Source organism: Eleutherodactylus coqui, chromosome 12 (genome assembly GCF_035609145.1).
Source record: "Eleutherodactylus coqui strain aEleCoq1 chromosome 12, aEleCoq1.hap1, whole genome shotgun sequence".
Lineage (NCBI taxonomy): Eukaryota > Metazoa > Chordata > Amphibia > Anura > Eleutherodactylidae > Eleutherodactylus > Eleutherodactylus coqui.
The window spans coordinates 107,838,043-107,855,685 of NC_089848.1; the positions used below are offsets into that span (position 1 = coordinate 107,838,043).

Consider the following 17,643-nt stretch of genomic DNA (forward strand, 5'->3'; position numbering starts at 1 on the left):
AAACCAAGTGGGGTTATACACTTCCGTATGGCCATATTAATGCACTTTGTAATGTACATTGTGCATTAAATATGAGCCATACAGAAGTTATTCCACTTACCTGCTCCGTTGCTAGCGTCCTCGTCTCCATGGTTCCGTCTAAATTCGCTGGCAGCTTGCTTTTTTAGACGCGCTTGCGCAGTCCGGTCTTCTCCATTCAGCACGAGCCGCTTCAGTGTGCTCCCCGCTACAGCTCTTCTGCGCATGCGCAGACGAGCTGTCACTGTTCGGGAGCGCGCTGAAGCGGCCATTCTGCACCATCCTCTGTTAGAGGAAGGTGCAGAAACTGGAGCTGCCCAGCGGAGAAGCCCAGCCCAGCCCAGCCGCCCCGAGAAGCCTCCCAGGTAAGTGATGGGTCGGGGGGGGGCTGCCGCTGCGCCGGGCTGCGCCGGGGGGGCTGTCGCTGCGCCGGGGGGGCTGTCGCTGCGCCGGGCTGCGCCGGGGCGGGCTGTCGCTGCGCCGGGGGGGGCTGCCGCTGTGATGGGGGAACTAGCGCTAGGCCGGGGGGGGCTGCCGCTGCGATGGGGGGGCTGTCGCTAGGCCGGGGGGGGCTGCAGCTGCGATGGGGGGGCTGTCGCTAGGCCGGGGGGGGCTGCCGCTAGGCCGGGGGACCTAGCGCTGGGCTCCGGAACCTAGCGCTGGGCTCCGGGGCCTTCACCTGGGCTGAGGGTCTAGCGCTGGGGAGCCGGGGGCTAGCGCCGGTTACCTGCTGCCTGGCGGTGGGCGTCTGGTCGGCGGCTGCGGGGCGTCCGGTTGCCATGGAGACACAGCTGGCGGCGTCTCGGGAGCGCGCACGTCGGGCTGCAGCGAGCGACTGGGAAAGAGCCGGCGGCCATCTTGAGGAAACTTTTATAAGTTGCTGAAACGCTGGAACGGTAAGTACGAACCAGCTAGAAATGTCATTTACAGGGGGGCTTAGTAATGTATGTTTAATGGGGGGGACTGGGCAAAAAAAAAAATTAACTGCTTCCTCGAGACATCTCCTTTAAACTAGTAATAAGATGCTAGAAGCAAACAAGGAATACTGGATTTTAAAAAAAGCACACAGATTACACTATAACCAGCAACACACTGCAGAAGCCAGGAATATTTAAATAGAGGCTAACAAATCAGAAACGTCTTTCCAAATGATCCTGGGTTGCAGCAGTATTGTCAACTGGCTCACTTGAAAGAATCAGCTGTGGGGCAGTTACATAGTAGGTGCCTCAACAACAAACTAGAAGACAGAGGAAGCATTCCTGCTGATTGTTGCAATCACACCAATTTCAGCTAGATATCCCACATTAATTTGATGCATATAGGCAGCATGAATATCAAGTATTGCAGGCATTGAAATGAATATTCTCTTTTTGAAAAAGACTCTTTGTGAGTCGAAACGTTGCATGTAAACTATGGAGGAATAAAGAGAATATTATATTTACACCACCCATGCTGTTAAAACATCGCTATCTATTTTCCGGGGGTGCGATAACTGACAGACGCATCTGCCTGTTCACAGACAATGTGGATCACCTGATATTTATAAACATGAACTCAGCGTGGATTTCACCTGCTTTCTGCACCTCCACGGCAGATCCCACTGATTAGTCAGCACGCTGGCAAGTTGTACTCACATACGACTGAGCATAAATTTATACTAAAGATAATATTGTGCCCTCAAAATGCTGTTGGTGGCGGTGTTATTGCTGCTGCTAGTTGTGGTGATGCTTCCGCTGCTGTTATTGGTAGTAGTGATGCTAGTGGTGGTGGTGCTGTTGTTGGTGATGGTTCTGCTGCTGTTATTAGTGGTGGTGCTGCTGTTGTTAGTGGTGCTGCTGCTGGTGGTGGTGCTGCTCTTGTTGGTGCTGTTTTTGGTGATGGTTCTGCTGCTGTTGTTAGTGATGGTTCTGCTGCTGTTGTTGTTGTTGGTGGTGCTGTTGTTGGTGATTGTTCTGCTGCTGTTGTTAGTGGTGGTGCTGCTGCTGGTGGTGGTGCTGCTCTTGTTGGTGCTGTTTTTGGTAATGGTTCTGCTGCTGTTGTTAGTGATGGTTCTGCTGCTGTTGTTAGTGGTGGTGCTGCTGCTGGTGGTGGTGCTGCTCTTGTTGGTGCTGTTTTTGGTAATGGTTCTGCTGCTGTTGTTAGTGATGGTTCTGCTGCTGTTGTTGTTGTTGGTGGTGCTGTTGTTGGTGATTGTTCTGCTGCTGGTGGTGGTGGTTCTCCAGTTGTTGTTGTTGCTGCTGCTCTCCCCCTGCTTTGCGATGTTTCCTTCTCTCAAAATGTAAATTTTCTAGAGCACAAGAAACATCTGCAGCTTTACAGGTCTTCCTTGGAGGAGGCCCGTGCTCGGCTGTTCTGTTCACCTGGTAGAATTTGTTCTTTGCAAACTTTATGAGATTACTTTTAAAACAAGCAGCCCAACGGCCTTCTTTCTTGGTGCAATTTTTCGGGGTCTTCTCTTGCTTTGAGTGACACCCTGTGCTACGACTGAAACCCCCACACCACTGTACACTACTCGACCAATTTCTAGGAGGATCACAAGTGTTCTCCAGATGTGTGGTTGTATTCCCATGCAATTTGTGGGCCTTTGGCTGCATTGGGGACCTTCTCTAGGGGAAACTAGTGAACCTGAGTTTTACTCCCATTGACTTTAATAATAGTCATAATGGACTGTCCCAAATCACAATGATTTTTATGAAATAGTCTCAATAGCGTCACAAATCGATTGTTTCGGTAATGGCTCATCTGTAATTTCCATATAGGACAGCAGTAGTGAGATATAGTGCTGTACACCCTGCATAGGGAGGAAGTGATGGGCGCACGTATTACCCGAGCAGATGTGGGTACAGAGAAGAACTCTATTTCGGCGGTGTCACCTCGGTCATTATTGTTCTGTGGCTTTCATTAATATGATCTGAAGTTGCTGCAGCTCCTCGCACCCCGGTTGCCATGCCGGCTTCAGCGACATAACACATCGCATTTCTATTGTTCTGAGAACTAATTAACATGTAAGAACTCCGTCTATATTCAGGGAAGGAAATGTTCTTGACTGTAATATATTGCTCTACAGAGGTGAGAAATGTCATTAGCCGCCATAGACGGCAGGAAGAAATGAAATCCGAGTGAGTTTCAGAAATCAAAGTTTGCAAGGAATTGGGGAAAATTGTGGGGAAGAAACACAATACAAACTCTGGATGTGTAGAGCGTCGGCGCCTCACTGCCCGGTCTTCGGAGAGCTTCGAGGCAGATCCTTAGCGCAAGCTCCATACTAAAGGCCCATTTAGACACAACGAATAACGCTCAAAAGATGGCACTCAAGCGACTTTTGAGCGCTAATCGTGTTAGTTACAGCATAAGATGATCGTTCAAGATGAGAGATCACTTTGCGCTGCCAGCTGAGGATGCAGAAGACAAGCAGGGCGTCCCGCTTGTCTTCTGCATCCAGCTGTTCCCTGCTCCGAGCGCCCGGCTGTTATACAGCCAAGTGCTCCAAGTGGAGGATGCAGAAGACAAGCGGGGTGTCCCCGTTTGCCTTCTGCATCCAGCTGTTTTCTGCAGGCTGTCATACAGCCGAGCGCTCCGTGCCGGGTATGGAGAACAGAGCTGGACCTCCTTGGACCTCCTTGTTCTTCATACCCAGCCTGTTATCACCTTTCTTAGTTAGATCTGTTTTGGGGGAAGACAGGTGACAAATCTTATGGTGGTCTTACAGATCTGGCTGGGTTGTCACACGACTTTGCTAAAGTCATGAGCTCCAAACCTGCCTGGTTACGCATCAGGGTTGTTCAAGAAGCATGGCGATACTATATAATGCAGGTCTAGGCAGATTGGCCATCCAGAAGTCTAGGAAAGGTGGGTGACAACCAATATGGAGCTGAAATTTGGCCATATTGGTTGTCACACATCTTTTTCCAAATAGCTATGATTACACGTGGAAGAATAATTCAAGAATTTCCTTTGGGAATAAAGCTTCTGCCCTACAGCTGGCCATACATGTACAAGACAGCTGAAGTCATTGATATCAGTAGGATAGGATCACTAACTCGTGTGTATTGAGCCTTGACGGCCGTCGCGCCTCTCCCTCCCCTTGACAGCAGATGCCAGGGAGAAATTGGGCATGTGGGATTTCCAATGCTTTATTTTCTCACAGGAGATAAGGGTCTGGGAGAGGCTTATTCCCTCTCTGTAGTCCAAAAAGAGGGCATGTACTTAAAGGGGCTCTCCAGGTGGCACCCACCGGAATACTCTGGGGTCGTAGCGGAAGCGCTGCTCTTATTTCTGTATAGTGGCCGACACTTGTAATTGCAGGCACATCTCTCATTGAAATCAATGGGAGCTGCACTTGTAATTGCAAGCTGGGGTCCCATTAATTTCAATGAGAGATGTGCCTTCAATTAGGAGTAGTCAGAGCAATGCTTCTGCTTCAACCCTAATGTATCCCGGTGGGCGCTGCCAGAATAACCCCTTTAGTGAGAGTTGGCAGCATATGGACAGCTCAGAAGCAACCAGGATTGTCACTCTTTTTTGTGTCAATCTGCTCAGATCCACTGGTTTCCATTCTGCTCTTCCAACATGGCCACTTCTTAGACTACCTTGAGCGATCACCTTGTGCTCTGAGCGGAGGATGCAGGAGAACAAGGGGGGCCGCTTGACTTCTGCATCCAGCTCTTCTCCGCTCGGAGCACCCGGCCGTTATACAGCTGAGCGCTCTGTGCCGGGTATGGAGAACAGAGCTGGACTGCTCTGTTCTTCATACCCAGCCTGTCATCAGGGAGCGGGATGAAACAATAGTATCAGCTGTTTCCGCTGTGAATCCCTGATAAGACTCATCGTCAGCACGCTGAAAGATGACGATGAGCGACGGCTTAACAAAAACGGCACGATGTCAGCGCAGATACACACAACGATTATCGCTAAAAGATGGCTTTGAGTGATTTTTGAGCGATAATCGTTGTGTCTAAATGGGACTTTAGAAATAGGAGGATCACATTGATCAAACTGTGTTGGTGCAACATTTTACTACTTGATCGGCAATCAAAATGTTGGAGCAACTGGCCCCGAGACTCTCAGCACACCGTGTGCACCAGGAAGGGACAGGAGCAGGGCCACCACCTCGGAAGACCAAAGAGGGCCACAGGAATCCGTGGATGTAGAGGACAATGGCTCAGTTGAGGAGGAGCAGCTAGTATTACTCTCCCTCCTCTGCCTCAGGACCGGAGCGTTGCTTTAAGTCATTGGAGAGTGAATCAGCAAAAAACCCACACTTTGCCAATAGATGCCTATTTTTATGTGGCGCTGGATTTCCTGCTTCTACAACAATGGCAGCAGAAATATGAATCCATGTTCCAACATTTTCGCCCCCCATGATTATAGAGCAGCATTAAGCCATAATGAGAGTGTGCCCCGTTATCTCACAATGCGTAACCATCGGCGGCCGGGAACCAATCACCAACTTTGCAGTTATCACGCATTCATGCAGCCTTGTGAAGGGACTTTGTAAGTAGATCCACAAGTCAGATTCATATCTGCACAATATTTGTACAACTTCGCTGCGTTCACACAAAAGGCTTTCTGAGATGTTGGCTGCAGCGAGTTCACCATTGTCAGTTGGTCAAAGTGTGAAAACTGCATTGTGAATGACGTCCTTTGTGTTCAGCGCTGCGAGCAGAATGCCTGCAAATCAACGGAGCGCCGGTGGGTCGCAGAAGCCACAGGAAATGCCAAATGTGTGTTTCCAGCTTCAGTCGCACTAATAAACCTGGTCTGCAGATCGTTTTGCGTCGTCCTCCTCTGTAAAGTCTCTCCATATCCTCTTTAGGCCTCCTGCAGACGGGCGGATATTCTGCAACGGGATTTCCCATAGAATTTCCGCCAGTGCCCGCTGCCATGGCATTGCATTAGATAAGGCAATCCCATGCAGACAGCCGAGATTTGTCCACGTGAAAACACGCACGGAAAACAAATGGCGGCATGTCCTATTTCTGTGCAGCAGAGGCCCGCACACAAACGCAACTGGTGACACGCCGGCTCTGCTCTGCGCATGCGCTGGCTGGGCGGCAGCCGGAATATAGCAGAGAGGAGAGGAGACACCGGGAGCAGGTAAGCCGCAGCGGTCACTTTAGGGACACCGGCTGGATCCGACCTGGCCGTCTGCAGGAGGGCCGTTCTTGCTCCTCTACAGCTTCGGTCGACCTTTCCAAGAGGAACAACCACAAAAAATTGTCTAAGAAATGTAATGCACTGGAAGTTGCACACTATTTTGCAGTTATGGACCACCCAGTGGATTATATTAGGGACTCACAGTTCTTGGAGGGCTTTTGGCTGCTGGAGCCGACAGTCGTTATCACAGCAAATGCTTTATTCCAGATGCCGCAGCCTGATTACAGCGCCCTGCTCTGTGCGCCACTTCTTCTTCCGCTCTCCGTACGGTATGTGCCAAAGAGGGGTAGTCGCAGACTACTTACACTACCGTTCAAAAGTTTGGGGTCACATTGAAATGTCCTTATTTTTGAAGGAAAAGCACTGTACTTTTCAATGAAGATAACTTTAAACTAGTCCTAACTTTAAACAAATGCACTCTATACATTGCGAATGTGGTAAATGACTATTCTAGCTGCAAATGTCTGGTTTTTTGTGCAATATCTACAAAGGTGTATAGAGGCCCATTTCCAGCAACTATCACTCCAGTGTTCTAATGGTACAATGTGTTTGCTCATTGGCTCAGAAGGCTAATTGATGATTAGAAAACCCTTGTGCAATCATGTTCACACATCTGAAAACAGTCTAGCTCGTTACAGAAGCTACAAAACTGACCTTCCTGTGAGCAGATTGAGTTTCTGAAGCATCACATTTGTGGGGTCAATTAAACGCTCAAAATGGCCAGAAAAAGAGAACTTTCATCTGAAACTCGACAGTCTATTCTTGTTCTTAGAAATGAAGGCCATTCCATGCGAGAAATTGCTAAGAAATTGAAGATTTCCTACAACGGTGTGTACTACTCCCTTCAGAGGACAGCACAAACAGGCTCTAACCAGAGTAGAAAAAGAAGTGGGAGGCCGCGTTGCACAACTAAGCAAGAAGATAAGCACATTAGAGTCTCTAGTTTGAGAAACAGACGCCTCACAGGTACCCAACTGGCATCTTCATTAAATAGTACCCGCAAAACACCAGTGTCAACATCTACAGTGAAGAGGCGGCTGCGGGATTTTGGGCTTCAGGGCAGAGTGGCAAAGAAAAAGCCATATCTGAGACTGGCCAATAAAAGAAAAAGATTAAGATGGGCAAAAGAACACAGACATTGGACAGAGGAAGACTGGAAAAAAGTGTTGTGGACGGATGAATCCAAGTTTGAGGTGTTTGGATCACAAAGAAGAACGTTTGTGAGACGCAGAACAAATGAAAAGATGCTGGAAGAATGCCTGACGCCATCTGTTAAGCATGGTGGAGGTAATGTGATGGTCTAGGGTTGCTTTGGTGCTGGTAAGGTGGGAGATTTGTACAGGGTAAAAGGGATTCTGAATAAGGAAGGCTATCACTCCATTTTGCAACGCCATGCCATACCCAGTGGACAGCGCTTGATTGGAACCAATTTCATCCTACAACAGGACAATGACCCTAAACACACCTCCAAATTGTGCAAGAACTATTTACAGCAGAAGCAGGCAGCTGGTATTCTATGGGTAATGGAGTGGCCAGCGCAGTCACCAGATCTGAACCCCATTGAGCTGTTGTGGGAGCAGCTTGACCGTATGGTACGCCAGAAGTGCCCATCCAACCAATCCAACTTGTGGGAGATGCTTCTAGAAGCGTGGGGTGCAATTTCTCAAGCTTACCTCAACAAATTAACAGCTAGAATGTCAAAGGTGTGCAATGCTGTAATTGCTGCAAAAGGAGGATTCTTTGACGAAAGCAAAGTTTGATGTAAAAACAATGTTATTTCAAATACAAATCATTATTTCTAACCTTGTCAATGTCTTGGCTCTATTTTCTATTCATTTCACAACGCATGGTGGTGAATAAGTGTGACTTTTCATGGAAAACACAAAATTGTTTGGGTGACCCCAAACTTTTGAACGGTAGTGTACATGCTGTGATCAGGCTGAAGTGGGCGAGCTACTACCCCCACACAATACCGCCTCTCTGTGCTCAGAGGCTACTGCAAGGGAGATGGCGGAACAGGGAGTCGGATGAGACTAACTACTTGCCACTGGCATACTGCTATGTGTTGCAATTGCAACTCGGCCCCTTAGCTAGCAGGGCCCACAGACAGGCCCCCGCCCGCCAAATACTATTGCGCACTGCAGCACATAATTTTTTACCGCTGCAGCCCTAATCTAGCAGGAAGGCAAGCTACAGATTCCCTGGCACTGTCCTCCTACAATGGAGACTGTAGTTGAGATTCGCCACGATACTAGCATGCTTCAGATCTATATATATAAAGGTGAAAGCCCTCACTGACTGACTGATTCACTGACTGACTCACTAACTGACTGACTGACTCACTCACTGACTGACTCACCAACTGACTCACTCTGTCTGACTGACTCACTGACTGTCTGACTCCCTGCCTCGCCACTAATTCTCTAACTTCCTGATGTCGTACAAACATGAAATTTGGCATGACCACTCTTTAGATCCTAAATAGGAAAAGTAAAGGGGTCACAACCCGATTATTTAATGCGAAGCTCAAAAGTATTGGCGCCCCCGTGCAATGTATCTAATCTAATTCTCTAACTTCTCAGTGTGGTACAAACATGAAATTTGAAATCCCTCCCTTTTAAATGAGAAGAGTGGCAGGGGTGGCACATTCAGCAGAGGGACATCGGTACATGTTGCCTGAGGAGAATCTAATGCTCCTCTATGTGTATGCATATTTTTTTCCTTGGTTACTCTTCTAAAGTATCCATGACTTCATATAATTTTCTGTTTGAACAACAGGTATCAAATTAACTCGGGCAAAGCCGGGTATAACAGCTAGGCACTATATACAGGGGATGTATAACTTATACCAGCTGTATATATATAATCATATACAAGAGATACCCAGGTTATATCAGCATGGTCCATATCACTATATACAGGATGTATAACTTATAGCAACTGTACATATATAATTATATACAGGGGAAACCCAGGCTATACCAACATGCTCCATTTCATTATATACAGGGGGATGTATAACTTATACCAGCTGTACATATATAATTATATACAGGAGATACCCAGGTTATACCAGCATGCTCCATATCACTATATACAGGGGGGAGGGTGGGTTATGTTACATATCAGCTAACTTTGCACCTAAACCATTGCTAGCTGCATAAGGCCTGTAAATAATTTGCAGTGGCCGGCCTGGTGACTTTGAACAAGAACAACGTTTGAGGCCGCTGACACGCACTGTGTGTATTTGCTGTTTCTCAGTTTGGTTTTCTTCTTGGTTTATATTAACAATCACTGCCAAGTAAATAAGCGGCAATCCCTGGGAGGCCCGATGTGTGAGAACAGAAGACCCCAGAGTACAGCTTGTATATTTGCAAAGTGTCCCTGTTTGTCTGAAAGTAATGGAATCCCGCTAGCTGCATAATGTCTGCAAACAATTCATAGCGGACGGGTGATTCTGAACAACGTCTGAGGCCACAGACAGAGAACTGCAATATTACCAACACCAAATTGGAGTTTGTCCATCTGCTTTGCTGCTATATACGGTGACAGCAGCAGAAATAACCCCTCCCCCAATATACGGACCGCGCTTCATATAGGAATATAAATGTGATGCAACTTCTTTCTCTGCTCCCTCCAATAGAGCCCTGTTTATGTTCTCTACCGGGATATACAAGCTTCCACATCAGCAGCAATATATCCTCTGTAGAATATCTGTCCCTAGCAACACGTATTATATAGGCATATAAACAGGATGCAGCTTCTGTCCTGTGCCCAACTGTAAGGCTGGGTTCACACAGGGCGGATTTGCCGCGGTTTTTCCATTACGGTTATGCCGCAGAAGAACTGCTTCTATGGCAAAACCGCTTCAAAGGTAAATTTTGGCTTGCGGATTTTCCTGCGCATTTTTCCGCTGCGCTTTTTAACTTTTTGCAGCGGATTTTGCTGCGTTCATAGAGGACTGCGCCGCAGTTGCATTTCCGCACTGCGGCTGTGCGGAAAAAATCTGTCCTGTGAGAACAGCTTTTTGGCAAAACTCATTTGTGCTGCATTGCACTGCAAACGCAGCGGTTTTGCCGCAGTGCGGATATGCAACGGCAATCCGCGGCAAAACCGCAGCAAATCCGCCCTGTGTGAACCCAGCTTAAAATAGCTGCTGGTTACACTGTGCCTATGTTATATATGGCTAGGTCATGTGATGAAGGCGTCCAATGAAACTTCTACCCGTATGCAGGATGGAGGACACATTTGGTGACATCAGCAAGGAGCCCTGGCTGCTGATTGGCTGCATGCTAATCTCTGCAGCAGGCATCATGGGAAATTCGATTTTCCTATGATTTTCAACAAAAATCAGTTCAGGCTAACCAATTCAATTTTGCAAAAATCGGGAAGCTTATATTGCCCTGCGGATTAGGATGGGCAGCACCGCCTGCATTAGTAATTAGATTTATCTAAAGACTACATTCAGACAGAAAACCTCTTCAATCAGTTTAACCGACCCCCCCCCCCCCCCACACACACTTTAAAGTAAATGAAGAAGACTTGGTTCCAATCACTTACCTTCCGGAAAGCCATCCCATATCTCCAAGTAATCGTATCGGCACGGCCGCCCCGCTTGAGCGTTACTGTCGGGCTCCAATTCAAAGCTTTCAAACTCCATAATGATCTCCGACATCTTTGGTGCAAAAATGATATACGTGCATTGGGCATTATTGGGGTATTTCTCGGGGTATTTGGGAGACTTGATCACTCCGTTGGCTGCTGTGAAGTTCTGGGAGCACTCCGGACCTGCAGAAAGAGCGGATGTTAGAAGACACTCCAAGGTGAAGGAAATCGGAGATTCCATATCTCACCGCTAATTGCAAACAACACGGCTTCTGGAGTAACACATCGCAGGAACGCAGCCAGTCTAATCGGAATTTCCATTTGTATGTAGCAATTTAAGCAGAAGCATTGTGACAAATATTAAGTCATGTGGGAACAATAACAATCCAAGTAGTAAAAAGTCTGACACATCCCCCCAGATATAATTATAGGCCCTCGAATCTTAAGTCGTTAAAGCTACAGGTTGACAGCCATTTATTTTTCGAATTACAGAGAAATCTCGGCACAAGTTGGTGCAATGGGAAATCTGCAGAGGGGGATTTTTTTTTCTATCCCTCTCTTTTGCAACCCTGATCCTAAGATCGCCAGATGTGACCTCTGCCTTCCAAAAAGTTAATGCGAAAAGTAATTCTTGGTTGCAGCCGGGGTGAGTGAGTGTTTCTGAAATGTTGACACAGCTGGGGCAGTAAAGTACTTTCTGTAGGTCGCTTGCCGGAAAACTGTGTGGTCATAGGCACGGTGGCCCGCAGCCTGTTGGCACCGCTGTTCTCATGCTAAGTGTTAGCAAACTGGAAGTACTAGCCATAGTCAAACACGTCTATCCCCCGTGCAGCAGATAGGGCAAATAATGCATAAATTATCCAAACATCCGACTTATCCCCACAATCTATTGGGCATAATTAGTTATTCAGATGTAAGACATTTAGATTTATACGTTCTTGTATCCACTTCTGATTACTTAATCTATTGATGTGAACAAACAGCCCTGCAGCTCTTACAACGTTTACTGATTAAGCATCCTTCCATTTTGCTCTCGTTTTAACTGAATGAGCCAAATAATACAAAATTGAACATCTTGGAAAGAATTTCAAAATTAAAAAGTTTCAGTAAAAGTTGCAGGAGGGTGTCAGCTGAAGGTATTTTCTATAACATTAATATGTATCTGTTTTGTATTTTCTATTAATTAGGTCGCGCAGATATTTATGGATGTGAACATACCACCCTAGAAGCTCCTACTAAATATATTGACTGGTACTCATGCCATTTTGTTCTCTTTTCAAGTGGATTGGTTAAAAATGAAAAAAAACGGAACATGCTTAAAAAAATTTCACAATAAATACTTCAGTAAAAGCTGCAGGAGGGTGTGTGCTCAAAGCCCTTTTAGGTTAAATCGGATTTTATGGGTGCTTCAAAATCACAATAGAAAGAAGGATCAACATAAAAATAGTAGAACTGGAATCCTATCCCAAGTCATTCGTAGTGGCACAACTTTTGTAATAACCAACATAATGTACAAGATGACAAAACAGTTAAAGGCAAAGAGATGAGCAACGTATGAGGGGATGAGGAAACTAGGTGGCGGTATCTACTTAGCAGATGCGTTGGCAAGGCTACCATGTATTAGTCAACTACTGAGCCAATGACAGAAAACCTGAGATCCTGAGAAACGGGTCATGAATAGGATGCCTAGGAGTTCATGGGAGGTAAGCACATCTTGAGATGGACTCATGATAGGGAGACAATAGGAGCCATGTGGTAGGAAAGTTAGGATATTCTCCATTCATGTGATCTGGTTGAGCCTGGAAACCCCCTGAGCCCTGGAAGGGGAAATATCCAACCCTCATGCCTTAGGAATGACCAGGTGCATTGCTACTTGAAATTTCTTTCCTGCTTTACTGAACCTGGCAAGATAGAAAAAAGGACCAAAGCAGGCGTAAATTGCATAATTGTGCAGAGCAATTGATAACATAGATCTTATATATCCACCCATAAAGCCTGGAGCTTTGCGCAGCTCCACCGAGTACGTTCCATCGTTCCCCATTCTTTATTGCACCTCCAACATCTGTCAGACTGGGACAGAAAAGCAGAATGGGCCAGACTGGAGGCTTTTACCATCTAAAGGCCTTTTCTCAGTCTGAAGATGAAAAAGCTCGCCCAAGATCTGACTCCCATGCAAAGTGTTGGGGTTAAGATGGTTTGTCTTCCAACAAAGACTAGTAGATTGCGGAAACAGCATGGCGAGAGGGTCATGACTGAATGCATACATTTTCAAAAATTGTGCAGGGTCTTGTAAGGCTCTGGGGTGGAAGTTAAATTAAAGAAATCCCCTAGCCGGAAATAGGAGAACAAGGCCTCATGTGGGGGGATTGTCTACTAGCATGTCTCCCAATAGTTTCACTTGTCCACTTTCCTGGACCTTCCCCAGATATGCCCCCTTTCCCTGGACAAATGCAAGAACCCTGATGTCAGAAGGGAACATAAGGTGGTGTGCCCGCTAATCCCAATCTTCTAGTATAGATACTCCTTTAAGATGTATCGGTTCCGTATTTACTACTAATGTGGCGACCTGAGCGGGAGGCCCGCCATGTTGGGGGCGACAACGGGGAAACAAGATGTAATGTCACGGGTGGCTCTGCGATCTTTCCCATCAGCAGTGCCAGCTTGGCATAGCCCAGTCGCTCGCAGTACGTAAACGTAGTATTAAGGAATATGAATGTCACGTGACGCCAGCACCTCTTTTAAGCCACTATTCACACAGCACAGTCCACAGTCCAATGAGGAGTTTTCCAGAAAATCAACCAGAGCTGCACGGTTTTACTTTACTCATAACTTTCCGGCTTAGATTTCTTCAACAAGTAGCACATTGCGCAGACATAACAATCTTCTTACAGATATTCACTTCTCTTCCACACCTTCCATATTACAGGCTTTCTAGGAGACACTCTTCTCTTTGAATTCTAGACGTCTTCAGTCTCAGTTATCTGAGAGACCGTCCGTGGGGTCTGCACCCTGACTCAGTAACAGCATTCACTTAAGTCTTCTATTTGGTTCTTTGGCTTCTTAAGTTGCTTCCCTTCTTTTTGGAGTGGCAGGAGACCCGTCACCCTATGCCGTTGGCGCAGGAACGTCCAACACCTCCGACTACATTTTCTTAACTCCCTCTCATTAGACTCCGCCCCCCAACTACCCAAGTCTTTCAACCACGTCACTCACACAGTTAAAGGGACACACATGGTGAACACACCACCCTGCAGCTCTTACTGTATATTAATCACCCTGCCATCATGCTCTCTTTTCAACCAGACTGAACAACCTGGATGAGATTTCAAAGTGTATCAATTCAGTAAAAGTTGCAGGAGGGTGCTTATCATTTTCGGATTTCCTAATAAACACATGTAGTCTTTCCATTTTGAAGAATACGTAATGGTGTATTTGTCATGCAAGCAGACTATGGTATTGCTTTGTTCACTGGTGTTGGTTACAACATTGAGCCATGGCGTCCAAACCTATACTGAAATTAGTGTATGGGGAAGGGGTTCGCACGGCCCTCCTTCCCATCTCAATATTAAAGGGGTTGTCCCGCGGCAGCAAGTGGGGTCATACACTTCTGTATGGCCATAATAATGCACTTTGTAATATACATTGTGCATTAATTATGAGCCATACAGAAGTTATAAAAAGTTTTATACTTACCTGCTCCGTTGCTAGCGTCCTCGTTCCCATGGAGCCGACTAATTTTTGGCCTCCGATGGCCAAATTAGCCGCGCTTGCGCAGTCCGGGTCTTCAGCAGTCTTCTATGGAGCCGCTCGTGCCAGAGAGCGGCTCCGTGTAGCTCCGCCCCGTCACGTGCCGATTCCAGCCAATCAGGAGGCTGGAATCGGCAGTGGACCGCACAGAAGAGCTGCGGTCCACGAAGGCAGAGGATCCCGGCGGCCATCTTCAGCAGGTGAGTATGAAGACGCCGGACCGCCGGGATTCAGGTAAGCGCTGTGCGGGTGGTTTTTTTAACCCCTGCATCGGGGTTGTCTCGCGCCGAACGGGGGGGGGGGGGGGGGGTTAAAAAAAAAAAAAAACCCGTTTCGGCGCGGGACATCTCCTTTAACAGTGAAGGGGGGGGGGGGGGGTGAAGAACATCACACTATCAATCTAGTTTGAGAGGATGTGATTCGCTTGTGGACTGTCAATGGTTCAAGTAGTGTTGTATAATTACTTCTGGGACCATGTTCCCATTATCTTGGCTCTTCATTCCAGGTTAATAAGCTGCTGTAGTGGCAGTGAAGCAAGTACCCCATTGGCTGATACTTTAGGGACTGCAAACTACTTGGAAAGGAACAGTCAATGCAATTATACCATCAGCTGGAACAATCCTTCATGGTGACACCTACTGGTAGGTAGCTACCCTTTCAGTCAATAGATGCCCAGTGGAGGATTACTCATTTGCATAGCCTTTTCCCAGGAAGCATTGCATGGCCTATAAGAGTTTTAAACATGGTCATGGTGCTCTCCACAAAGAGAAACATTACCCTCCCTGGACTTATGGTGCCCACTAAGCTCCAAGAACTGTTGGCCGAATGACCGTTCGCCCAACAGTTGCTTCCACCAGTTCCCCTACACACATGAATGCTGAACACTTGTGTTATTAGGGAGGTAATCCACAGAGAGTTCTGCTGATGGCTTATCTTCTGGGGAACAAGAGGAACGTGTGTTAAAATTCAATGTCTCCCCCCCCCCCCCCCCGACGTTATCTGTTGGGCCACCCTCATAGACATTAGAGAATCATCTGGCCCCACCGTTATTGGTGGGTTCAGACAACTAAAGTCTAATATGTATGGGGGCTTATTGCATCAGCCGGATGGAGGAATGAGGGGGATTCCGCCCTCCCCTTCTGTCTGGAAGGAAGTCTATGATAAATAAGGAATTTCCAAGCTAATCTACCAATCACACATTTATTTCGCTGACCTCGGCCTTCATTGCTTCATATCACAACACAAACAATACCAAATCCCTTCATTTCTCCGCAATATGTCCCGGAGTCGTATTCAATATTGGATGTGACCTGCAGTATGTGCGCCCTAATGAGGACGCTTCGTATAGAACGGCGCATTTCTCACGACCGCTTCATCTCCTGACCCCTGAGAAAGGTGTGCGGTGACTGACAGCTTCTTCTGTTTGCAGATCTGATTGCAGAAGGATGTATTAATAAATGTAGAGTAAGTCAGAAGAGGGGACTAAGGAGCCGATTATTAGGCTGTAGCCGCCGGATTAAAATACTTTTTGCCAGTCAGCAGGGTTTGCTGCAATAACAGATGCAATCAGCGCAAGGCGGATATAAAAGTGAGAAATAAAGCCGAGATGGTGAGGAGCCGAGGAAGATGCAATTGATTTAGATGGGCCTGAGACAGGTATCATTATAACCCATGCTGCGGCTAGGAGTAGCTACCTTGATTTAATGAAGCTTTCTATCCCTCCGTTATTTCTTGGATCGCAGCGATATGTCGCTTCCTTCCACGCATCAAGTCAAATTACTTGTTTAAATGCCCATCAAGACACAGCAGGTTTGTGATTACCCAATATTGTGTCGGAACGAGTCCCGACGCTTCCTCCTAAATCAAGCAATACTGCATTTTATAAGCCATTTTGTGGCAGTTCTAAAAGCGAACGCGTCCCGGACAAATGATCGACTTGTTTATATGGAAAGCTGTTCCCTCCCGCTTAATATCATCTCTACGTGTATAGCGTCATAGAAGTATTCCAGAACTGAGGTGCACGGAGCGCCATAAATTTGGAGCACAATTTCTGCTCAAATCCGGACCCCAAATGTTGATTTCAGGGACCTCGGGACCACAGAGGGGGTTTATGTGTCTATATGTATAGTCACCTTCTGTGCCGCATATTACCACACTCCGCCATATGGAAGAATCGCAGTCCCTGAGATCAGCACATACTAGAAGAGTGTGTTCAGACATAGTGGATTTGGTACAGAATCCACTTCAAGTGAAAGTGTGAAATCTGTGCAAAATATGTTGAATCCACATTAGATGGGAAAATCCAGCGATCGGAGCGACTTCCAACGAGGCCGGTCATCGGTGCTAGACTAGCCGGGGGCTCACCGCCAACCGCGTGGGGGTTTCTTGTGTAACAGTGTGGAAAGTATACCGAGAATGGTGCGATTAAGGAAAAACATTCAGCGAACGGAAACAACTCAGCACTGAAAGGGGTCAGAGGAGGATGTCAGGAATCGCTCTGCCCAACAGGAGCCGCACAGTCAACCGGAAACATCGCTAGAGCTCCAAGGGTCCTTTTATGCGGAGCGAGAAACCATAGGTCTCGTGTGCTGGGCACTTAAACAAGCAGAGGGCACCAGAAAAACCTCAAATCCCCGCTGTTTAATCCTTTAAATGCTACAGTTAATCTAACAGTGGCATGGAAAAGCTGACAGAGGGATGGTGCTCCCTCTGTCTCCCATCAGACCCCTGAGATATGATCACAGGGTCCCGATGAGTTGCCATTGCACCCAAAGGCTTAAAGATGGCCTCTGTGTCTGCTAGCTGCGGTGGTCTATGAGACTGGCTGAGCTTCATAGGCTTTATAATACACTGCTGTACTGACGTATAGCAGTGTATTTTCAGAATGATAAAAGATGGTGATATATAAGTCCCCTAGTGGGACAAAAATAAAAAGTTAAAATAGTTTGTTAAAAAATTGTAAAAAAAAAAAAATAGAAAAAAAGCATCAAAACTCACCTTTCACCTTTTTATTATGTAAAAAAAATCACTAATCTGGAAACACCGCGTTTGTAATTACCCAGAGAAAAGAGTTAGTAAATTATTTTACCTGCACGATTCTCGCCATGAATAAAGAAA

General features: G+C 46.7%; 1 protein-coding gene across 1 annotated transcript in view; it reads right to left on the reverse strand.

Moving 5' to 3' along the window:
• The window catches only part of NRP1 (neuropilin 1), a 186,358-nt gene that overhangs the window by 101,534 nt on the left and 67,181 nt on the right, over nucleotides 1–17,643 (reverse strand). The window contains exon 5 of the mRNA XM_066585201.1: nucleotides 10,735–10,962. Coding sequence (XP_066441298.1) covers nucleotides 10,735–10,962 — 228 coding nt within the window. The remainder of the gene's footprint in view (nucleotides 1–10,734; nucleotides 10,963–17,643) is intronic.